This window comes from Myotis lucifugus, unplaced genomic scaffold (genome assembly GCF_000147115.1).
Source record: "Myotis lucifugus unplaced genomic scaffold, Myoluc2.0 scaffold_273, whole genome shotgun sequence".
Lineage (NCBI taxonomy): Eukaryota > Metazoa > Chordata > Mammalia > Chiroptera > Vespertilionidae > Myotis > Myotis lucifugus.
Genome location: NW_005871321.1, coordinates 33,475 through 43,653, shown reverse-complemented (window position 1 = coordinate 43,653; position 10,179 = coordinate 33,475). Strand labels below are relative to the sequence as shown.

General features: G+C 53.9%; 2 protein-coding genes across 2 annotated transcripts; both read right to left on the bottom strand.

The window, feature by feature from the left end:
- Positions 1-377: 377 nt before the first annotated feature.
- LOC102421196 (alpha-1-acid glycoprotein-like) lies at positions 378-3,450 on the bottom strand. The gene is made up of 6 exons (XM_006099352.3): positions 3,321-3,450; positions 2,777-2,919; positions 2,485-2,555; positions 1,097-1,204; positions 829-932; positions 378-563 (listed from the first exon to the last, which is right to left on the bottom strand). Exons 1-6 carry the CDS (start codon positions 3,429-3,431, stop codon positions 477-479), a joined length of 624 nt encoding a protein of 207 aa, XP_006099414.1. The 5' UTR covers positions 3,432-3,450; the 3' UTR covers positions 378-476.
- Positions 3,451-6,603: 3,153 nt separating this feature from the next.
- LOC102421495 (alpha-1-acid glycoprotein 2-like) lies at positions 6,604-9,430 on the bottom strand. Its single transcript, XM_006099353.3, has 6 exons — positions 9,302-9,430; positions 8,772-8,914; positions 8,471-8,541; positions 7,340-7,447; positions 7,061-7,164; positions 6,604-6,794 (listed from the first exon to the last, which is right to left on the bottom strand). The coding sequence occupies exons 1-6, from the start codon at positions 9,410-9,412 to the stop codon at positions 6,708-6,710; spliced, it is 624 nt and encodes a 207-aa protein (XP_006099415.1). The 5' UTR covers positions 9,413-9,430; the 3' UTR covers positions 6,604-6,707.
- Positions 9,431-10,179: the final 749 nt, after the last annotated feature.

Genomic DNA, 10,179 nt, shown 5'->3' with positions numbered 1-10,179 from the left:
AAGGTCCTTCAAGCCGGGCACCATGCCCTGTGCCTGAGTCCTCTCCACCCCTTACACACCTGAACTCCCGCTTTGGTCCTCTGCCTTATGTTCCTCAAACGTGTCCTCTCAGGCCCTTGGCTTGCAGCAGGACCAGAAGGTGTTAACCAAGCTCCTAATCTTTCTAGACTGGCTCAGAAGCCCCTTGCAGGAAGCCTTCTCAGACTCCCCCTCCTGCAGAAGGAACCTTCTCGAGCTGGGCTCCCACACCACATGCCATCATTCATCCTGGCATGTGTGCTGGGGTTACAGCAGGGGCTTCTGCAGCCAGCGGCGCCGGCTTCAACATGAATGAATGAGTGAATGAATGATTGAGTGAGCAAATGACAACCTGCCTATTCCAAATGCAGAAACTTTATTGGTGCAACTGAGGGAAAGAACCGAGGCACACAGGGTGGGTGGGGCTCTCAGGATGGGCCCCCAAAGTCCCCGAGGTCCTAATCCAACTCTGTGCCTGACTCAAACCTCTCCTTTTCCTTCTTCCTTTCCTCGTCGTGCTGCTTCTCCAGCGGCAGGCACAGATTCTGCAGGACAGCAGGAGAAGAAAGCACAGTGATGGGGGTGGGCAGGGGCTACTGGGGGGGAGGTGGAGTGTGCTCTGGACTGGGGCTCCAGTCCCCATGGGCCTCTGGGAAGCTCAGCTGTCCCCGCAGTGAATGGGCACAGAAAAGCAAGCTCTCCTGCCTGGCTGTGCAGCCCAGGCTGGGAGATGGCCCTCTCTGGGCCTCTGGGGCTGCCCAAAGCAGGAGCGCCCTCAGGTGGGCACCGCCTAGTCCTCCTTGCCCTCACCTTTTTCTCATCGGAGTATATGACTTCTGACTTGTCCATGCCCATGCACGTGAGGTAGTCATAGAACTGTTGCATTTGCTCCGGGGTCGCCTCTGGCTTGTCAGCTGCAGGAGGGAGCAAGGGGACAGGTGAGAATGTCAGTGTGTTTGTGGGGGCGGGAGGGATGGGAAGGGCAGGGTAGAGTCCAGGGAGTACTGGAGGTCTAGGGGCCCAGCCCTAGGAGCAGGTGTTCCTGGGGGAAGCCTGGTGGGAGTTTGGGGGTGCCTACCAAAGATGGACAGCCCCATGTACTGCTTGTCTTCTGGGAAAGAGGCGAGCATGAAGGTCTTGGGGTCCTTGGGGAGCAGCAGGTGTTCATAATATTCTCTGTCATTCTCTGGAAGAGAAAGCCTCTGTGTGAGACCATGGAGTCAGCTCAGTGGGTCCCTCCTCACAGGTGAGGAAACCTGGGTGTGCTCAGGCCCACACAGCCAATCGGTGAGGGCCAGGGGTTCACCTGGGCCACGTGTCCCTCACTCCTACTGTGCACCAGGCCCTGTGCTGAATGGATGTGGAATCAGAGGAGCCTCTGTGAACTGTGGCTGTCAGGGCCTTTCTCCCCATTTTACAGATGAGGAAAATGAGGTTCAGAGAGGAGCCTCGGGCGTTGGTTCAATTCCATTGGCATTTGTGTGTTCCTGCTATGGGCCTTCTCTGCAGTGATGGTGGGGATATGGGTAAAGTCACTGCCTGCCCAATAAACAGGCTGCCACTCTTAGGTCCCCGAGTGTAAAGAGTGGTTGAACCCTTGCTTGTTTGGCTAAGTGGATAGAGCATCGGCCCACGGACTGAAGGGTCCAGGGTTCAATTCCGGCCAAGGGTGTGTACCTCATTTGCAGGCTCAATCCCCGGCCCTGGTGTGGGAGGCAACCAATCAATATGTCTCTCTCACATTGATGTTTCCTCTCTCTCTATCTATCCCCCTCACTTTAACTCTCTCTAAAAATCAGTGGGAAAATATCCTCAGGTGAGGCTTAATAAAAAACAAACAAAAAGACTGGATGTGCGGCAGGACTGGAAGCAACCTCAGGTACAGTCCAGGGCAGTGATGGCGAACCTATGACACGCGTGTCAGAGGTGACCCTCAAACTCATTTTTTTGGTTGGTTTTTCTTTGTTAAATGGCATTTAAATATATAAAATAAATATCAAAAATATAAATTTTTGTTTTACTATGGTTGAGAATATCAAACAATTTCTATATGTGACACAGCACCAGAGTTAAGTTAGGGTTTTTCATAATGCTGACACGCCGAGCTCAAAAGGTTTGCCATCAGTGGTCCAGGTCTAATTGCAGGAGGAGTGAGAGAGACAAGGGGGCACCTTTCTCTCCATTTCCTGAGCTGATCACTGCAATGTCCTCCTTGGGTGGTTTGTGAGTATTAAAGTGGGTTAATTCATAGAAAGCACTTCAAACAGCACCCGGCACATAGTAAGAGCTCAGAGATGTTGGCAGCTATGACTGATGGCTTCAGTGTGCAGGCAGCGGGCCCATGGAGATGGAAGAAGTGGGCAACTCCCGGGCTCTCTGTGCCCAAAGCCCCCAGGTCCCCACCTTTGGGCTGGCCCACCCAACATCTCCCCATCCCACACAGCAACCCTTCCCCTCAGGGCTCACCGGATGTGGACAGGGTCCCAATTTCCCCTTGGACCTTCAGGCTGCTGGAGTTATAGAGGCACTGGTCCCCCCTAAAGCCAGACAGAAGAGGGGAGAAAACGGTAAGATATTCAAGGAGAAGTGGACTGTCACAATCTTGGAGGGGGAGAGTCAGGTGGCAATTAGAGTCAGCACCGCCCCCATCCCCTGGATGAGAAGGCTGAGGCCAGGAGGGGGGCAGGTCTTGCTCAAGGTGTTTGGGCAGCTGGGAGGAGGAGCAAGAAGCTGAGCTGGCACCACGGGAAGTTCTTACACGGTTATGTACTCTCTGAGCAGTATCGTGTCCTCCGTGTGGTTGGGGGTGAAGTAAAAAAAGACTGCATGGATTTTGCTAGCTTCCTTCTTGTACTCGGGGAAGCGGAAAGCCGAGGCGATATAAAACCACTTGCCAGAGATCTGAGGAGAAGCCAGGAGCAGGTGATGGAGACTGAGAGCTTAATCCTTGATAGACAGCTGGGAGGAGACTCTGGCAGATCTTTCGAGTTTGCAAATCAAGAGACAGAGGCCGGGCGAGTAGTGTGGCTGCAGGAGCTCAGTCTAGGAATCAGCCTTGACCCCCATCAAACTACCCCCCCTGCCCCGCTCTCAAACCCTCCTCCCCGGTGGCCCCCACCCAGTGCAGCTTGCCCCGCTGAGGGACTTTGCAAGGCGACTCTGAGCTTGGAGGCAGAGGACCGCCACTGGAGGCTGGCCTTGTTCTCACCCCAGCGCCCAGGAGAGGCTGACCGCAAGCCAGCAGGGGAAGGGAGTCCAGAGAGTGAGACAGCTCCCATAGCACTCAGGGCCCAGGCACCCACCTGGTCCAGGGAGGCATTGGTGATGGGCACCGAGAAATTGGGACACGCCGGGCTCTGGGCGTCCAGCAGGGGAAGAAGGCTCAAGACTGCAAGGGCCCAGGGCAGCGCCATGGCAAGACCAGGATGTGGCTAGAGTCCGAGGTACTGGTGGCTGAGGGGTGCGGTGACCTTTATAATGAGCTGTGGGCAGGGCCCTGGGGACCCGCTGTGACACAATCGGTGAGCGTTTGGGAAATGTTATGTGCAGAACATTCCCTCTTTTCCCAAAAGTCAGCCCCAGGTAAAGCCTCCAAGCTCTGGTCTAATTTGGGTCCCTGACCTTGAGATCAGGGCCCAAAGGTCTGGCTGTTCAAAGCCAAGGTGGAAAGGGCTGGAGTGATATTAGTGAAGCTGGTAGATTCCATAGAGGGGCAGGTGCTCATGGTTTCATCCAACTCCTGCCCCTCTGAGTGCCAGGACTTGAGAGGGACCCAGTCATAAATCAAATGCTGAAGGCAACTTGGAGGTTCCCAGGCTAGCCTGGGTGTGGTGGCGATGTGCGGGGGAGTAGTGCAGGGGGCCGGGGGAGGCAAACATGGATTTAGTTCCAGTTGAGTGTGGTAACAACTGTGAAAGACCAAAAGTCCAGAGAGGCCCCAACCTAGTCCTGGAGGCAGGGATATTTTCCAAGAATAAAACACACAAAAAAAATAACACGGGGCGTTAAGTTGAATGTCTGTTTTCAGTAAGTGTATTATGTGAACCATCTCCAACATCTGAAACAGGAAATCACTTCTGTGTTTTCTTCATCCTCTGATATTCAAGTGGGAATCTTGCTCTCTTTCACCAGCTGCCCCAATCCTGAAGCAGTGCCCAGCACACAGTGGGTGCTCAGGAAATCCTGTGGAATCACTAACTCTACCACCCTTCTGCATTTCTACTTGACGGGGTCAAATCTTTATCCATACAAACAATATTTTCACAAACTATCATTATGGTACTTACAACTTTGGATGATCATCCATTTTATTTTTCAAAAATGAGAATTTTATTGGTTTCAGAAAGGAAGGGGGAGGGAGAGAGAGATAGAAACATCAATGATGAGAATCATTGATTGGCTGCCTCCTGAACCCCCCTACTGGGGATCAAGCCCGCATTAGAGGCTTGTGCCCTTGATCACAGCCTGCGGGGCTCCTGCCTCTTCTGATGGCACTGGGGGTTCAGAGACAGATGGTGGACGGGTGGGCGTGCAGCCTGCTGCCGTCTCCCCTGAAGGCCCTGCGGACCCCTCAGGAGGAGTTCTCCCTCCAGCACAGGCCCTGCTGCTCAGTCTCGATGTTTGCAAAACGCCAGAGCTCTGCTCATGAAGAGAAGTTGCTTCCCAGGGCACCAGCCCCTGAAGGAGGTGCGGGGACCAAGGCCACCTGTTGCCCAGATGCAGTCTCTGGGAGTGTCCTGCACGTGTCCACCTCCAGCTAATAATATGCATTTTATATACGGGGACACTTCTTAAACGGAGGAGTTTTCCTGGGCTTCCTCCTCCTCAGGAAGCCAGATAAGAGGGGGTGGGGCCAGGGGCTCTGGCACAAGCCTGGCCATTGGCCTGTGATCTACTGCTTGGCAGTTGGCATCTCTGGAAACACGTGGCTGGTGGTGGGACCCTCTGGGACCATTAGAATATCTTGGGGTGCTGGCCCCCAGGATGACATGGGCCCAGTTCCTCAGTGATTGGAGCTGCCTTTCCCATGGGCCTGCTGGGATGGAGACACCCCAGGAAGCCATCCTCCATGGCCTCTCTCTGTACCTCATCTCGAGACCCCCGCTCTGTCCTGGGGATCCCTGTGGAATTGGGCCAGTGGCCAGCTACCTGCCAGGCCGTGTCCTATCCCCCCACCCCGTAGCATCGCGTACCTCAGCTTTTCTGGAATGTGTGTGCATCAGTGATATTTGTATATTTGAGGCATTGAAAAATTCTATTTTTCTTATGAGAGCAAATGAAGAAGAATGAATAATGATAATAAAAAAAAGAAAGGAAAAGCCAAAAAAAAACCCAAAACATTTCCAAAGTATGTGGTGTATGTCAATTGACTTGTGGTTTCCAAAGTCAGTTTGGTGGGTGGAAGGTTGACACAGCCATTCCCCCCTTCCCCACCCATGGGCCTGTTGGGGGCACATTCCTATTCTTTCTGCCTCCCTCTGGAGGCTTCTGTGTTTCCAACATTCCCCCTGTCTCTGTCTTGGCTCTGGCCCTGGTCCAGGAGCTCACCTCGTCAGGCCCCACCCAGCTCACCTCCCAGATGGCCAGGGTGATGTTTGCCATAAGATCCTTTAAGCCGGGCACCGTACTGTGTGCCTGAGTCCTCTCCACCCCTTACCCACCTGAACTCCCAGTGTGGGTCATCTGCCTTATGTCCCTCATACGACAGTGTGCTCTCATGTGCCATGCCAGCACAGCGAAGGGTTCAGTGAGCCTGGGGCGGGGGGGGGGTGTGGATATTGAAGGATGTAGAAAAGACAGACAAAGAGAATAAGCTGGGTCTAGGTGGATCTTCTGTGCCTGGCTAAGGCCACAGAGAGAGACCCAGACAGCAAGCTGAGCCTTTATTTTATAGCCAGAGGTAAACAAGGTAGTGGTCACCATAGTTACAATGTTCTTGTGGGTTTCACTTGTTTTGGCAGCACTTGATACATCTCCTGCAGCCCATTAGCTACCTAGATAAGATTTACGTCAGCGGTTTTCAACCTGTGGGACCCCTAAGACCATCCTGCATATCAGATATTTACATTACGTTTCATAACAGTAGCAAAATTACAGTTAGGAAGTTGCAACGAAAATAATTTTATGGTTGGGGTTCACAACATGAGGAACTGTATTTAAAGGGCCAGAAGGTTGAGAACCACTGATCTAGGGAGAGTCATAGGGTCTACTCTAGCCTAATTATGCTAAGAGGGCTGTGCCCTCTAAGCTGGGACTTGTTTGTGGCTTTGCCAACGGGTCAGTCTGAGGCTTAACTATATAGCCACTCCCTACACTCTCAGACCCTTGGATGGCAACAGGAACAGAAGGTGTTAACCAAGCTCCTAATTTTTCTAGACTGGCTCAGATGCCCCTTCCAGAAAGCCTTCCAAGACTACCCCTCCTGCAGAAGGAACCTTCTCGGATGGGCTCCCACACCATCTGCCATTATCCATCATGGCATGAGTTCTGGGGGTTACAGCAGGGGCTTCTGCAGCCAGGGGCGCAGGCATCAACATGAATGAATGAGTGAATGAATGAATGAGTGAGTGAGCAAATGACAACCTGCCTATTCCAAATGCAGAAACTTTATTGGTGCAACTGAGGGAAAGAACTGAGGCACACAGGGTGGGTGGGGGGTCTCAGGATAGGCCCCCAAAGTCCCCGAGGTCCTAATCCAATGCTGTGCCTATCTCGGATCTCTCCTCTTCCTTCTTCCTTTCCTCATTGTGCTGTTTCTCCAGCGGCAGGCACAGATTCTGCAGGACAGCAGGAGAAGAAAGCACAGTGATGGGGGTGGGCAGGGGCTCCTAGGGGGACGGTGGAGTGGGCTCTGGACTGGGGCTCCAGTCCCCATGGGCTTCTGGGAAGCTCAGCTGTCCCCGCAGTGAGATGGGCACAGAAAAGCAGGCTCTCCTGCCTGGCTGTGCAGCCCTGGCTGGGAGATGGCCCTCTCTGGGCCTCTGGGGCTGCCCAAAGCAGGAGCGCCCTCAGGTGGGCACCGCCTAGTCCTCCTTGCCCTCACCTTTTTCTCATCCGTGTACATGACTTCCGACTTGTCCATGCCCATGCACGTGAGGTAGTCATAGAACTGTTGCATTTGCTCCGGGGTCGCCTCTGGCTTGTCAGCTGCAGGAAGGAGCAAGGGGACAGGTTGAGAATGTCAGTGTGTGTGTGTGTGTGTGTGTGTGTGTGTTTTTCAGGGAGGGGTGGGTAACGGACACGGAGGACTGGAGGTCTAGGGGCCCAGCCCTAGGAGCAGGTGGTCCTGGGGGAAGCCTGGTGGGAGTTTGGGGGTGCCTACCATAGAAGGACAGCCCCATGTTCTGCTTGTCTTCTGGAAAGGCAGCGAACATGAAGGTCTTGGGGTCCTTGGGAAGCAGCAGGTGGGCAAAATGTTCTCTGTCATTCTCTGGAAGAGAAAGCCTCTGGGTGAGACCATGGAGATGGCACAGTGGGTCCCTCCTCACAGGTGAGGAAACCTGGGTGTGCTCAGGCCCACACAGCCAATCGGTGAAGGCCAGGGGTTCACCTGGGCCACGTGTCCCTCACTCCTACTGTGCACCAGGCCCTGTGCTGAATGGATGTGGAATCAGAGGAGCCTCTGTGAACTGTGGCTGTCAGGGCTTTTCTCCCCATTTTGCAGATGAGGAAAATGAGGTTCAGAGAGGAGCCTGGGGTGTTGGTTCAATTCCCTTGGCATTTCTGTGTTCCTGCTAAGGGCCTTCTCTGCAGTGATGGTGGGGACATGGGTGAAGTACCGCCTACCCAATAAACAGGCTGCCACCCTTAGGTCCCAGAGGGTAAAGAGTGGTTGAGCCCTGGTTGGTTTGGCTAAGTGGATAGAGAAACGGTCCATGGACTGAGGGTCCATTGTTTAATTCGGCCAAGGGCATATACCTTGGTTGCAGGCTGGATCCCTAGCCCTGTTTGGGAGGCAACCAATCATTGTGTCTCTCACATTGATGTTTCCTTTCTCTCTGTCTCTCCCCATCCCTTCCACTCTCTAAAAATCAATGGGAAAATATCCTCAGGTGAGGATTAATAAAAAACAAAAAGAGTGGTTGAGAGGCAGGACTGGAACCAACCTCGGGGAGAGTCCAGGTCTAATTGCAGGAGGAGTGAGAGAGACCAGTGGGCACCTGTCTCTCCATTTCCTGAGCTGATCACTGCAATGTCCTCCTTGGGTGGTTTGTGAGTATTAAAGTGGGTTAATTCATAGCAATCACTTCAAACAGCACCCGGCACATAGTAAGAGCTCAGAGATGTTGGCAACTATGACTGATGGCTTCAGTGTGCAGGCAGCGGGCCCATGGAGATGGAAGAAGAGGGTGTCTCCGGGCTCTCTGTGCCCAAGGCCCCCAGGTCCCCTCCTTTGGCCTGGCCCACCCACCATCTCCCCATCCCACACAGCAACCCTTCCCTGAGGGCTCACCGGATTTGGTCAGGGTCCCATTTTCCCGTTGGACCCTCAGGATGGTGGAGTTATAGAAGCACTGGTTTCCCCTAAAGCCAGACAGAAAAGGGGAGAAAAACAGTAAGATAGTCAAGTGAAGTGGACTGTCACAATCTTGGAGGGGGAGAGTCAGGTGGCAATTAGAGTCAGCCCCGCCCCCATCCCCTGAGTGAGAAGGCTGAGGCCAGGAGGGGGGAGGGGCTTGCTCAAGGTGTTTGGGCAGCTGGGAGGAGGAGCCAGAAGCTGGGTTGAGCTGGCTTGGGCCATATGTGGGTCTTACATGGTTGTGTACTCTCTGCTCAGTATCGTGTCCTCCGTGTGGTTGGGGGTGAAGTAAAAGAAGGCTGCATGGATTTCGCTAGCTTCCTTCTTGTACTCGGGTAAGCGGTAAGCCGAGGCGATATAAAACCACTTGCCAGAGATCTGAGGAGAAGCCAGGAGCAGGTGATGGAGACTGAGAGCTTAATTGATAGTCAGCTGGGAGGAGACTCTGGCAGATCTTTCCACTTTGCAAATCAGGAGACAGAGGCCCGGGGGAGGGGTGGGGCTGCTGGAGCTCACTCTAGAAATCAGCCTTCACTGACGCCCCTGCTCCCACCCCCCCACCCTCGCCCTGATGGCCCCCACCCAGTGCAGCTTGCCCTGCTGAGGGACTTTGCAAGGCGGCTCTGAGCTTGGAGGCAGAGGAAGCTGCTGGAGGCTGGCCTGGTTCTCACCCCAGCGCCCAGGAGAGGCTGACCACAAGCCCGCAGGGGAAGGGAGTCCAGAGAGGGAGACAGCTCCAACGGCGCTCAGGGCCCAGGCACCCACCTGGTCCAGGGAGGCATTGGTGATGGGCACTGAGAAATTGGGACACGCCGGGCTCTGGGCGTCCAGCAGGGGAAGAAGGCTCAAGACTGCAAGGGCCCAGGGCAGCGCCATGGCAAGACCAGGATGTGGCTAGAGTCCGAGGTACTGGTGGCTGAGGGGTGCGGTGACCTTTATAATGAGCTGTGGGCAGGGCCCTGGGGACCCGCTGTGACACAATCGGTGAGCGTTTGGGAAATGTTATGTGCAGAACATTCCCTCTTTTCCCAAAAGTCAGCCCCAGGTAAAGCCTCCAAGCTCAGGTCTAATTTGGGTCCCTGACCTCGAGATCAGGGCCCAAAGGTCTGGCTGTTCAATGCCAAGGTGGAAAGGGCTGGAGTGATATTAGTGAAGCTGGTAGATTCCATAGAGGGGCAGGTGCTCATGGTTTCATCCAACTCCTGCCCCTCTGAGTGCCAGGACTTGAGAGGGACCCAGTCATAAATCAAATGCTAATGCAACTTGGAGGTTCCCAGGCTAGCCTGGGTGTAGGGGTGATGGGCGGGGGAGTAGTGCAGGGGGCAGGGGAAGGCAAACATGGATTCAGTTCCAGTTGAGTGTGGTAACAACTGTGAAAGACCAAAAGTCCAGAGATGCCCCAATCCAGGACGGGAAGCAGGGACATTTTCCAAAAAACAAACAAACAAAAAACAACACGGGGCGTTAAGTTGAATGTCTATTTTCAGTAAATGTTTTATGTGAACCATCTCCAACATCTGAAACAGGAAATCACTTCTGTGTTGTCTTCATCCTCTGCTATTCAAGTGGGAAGCTTGCTCTCTTTCACCAGCTGCCCCAATCCTGGACCAGTGCCCAGCACACAGTGGGTGCTCAGGAAATCC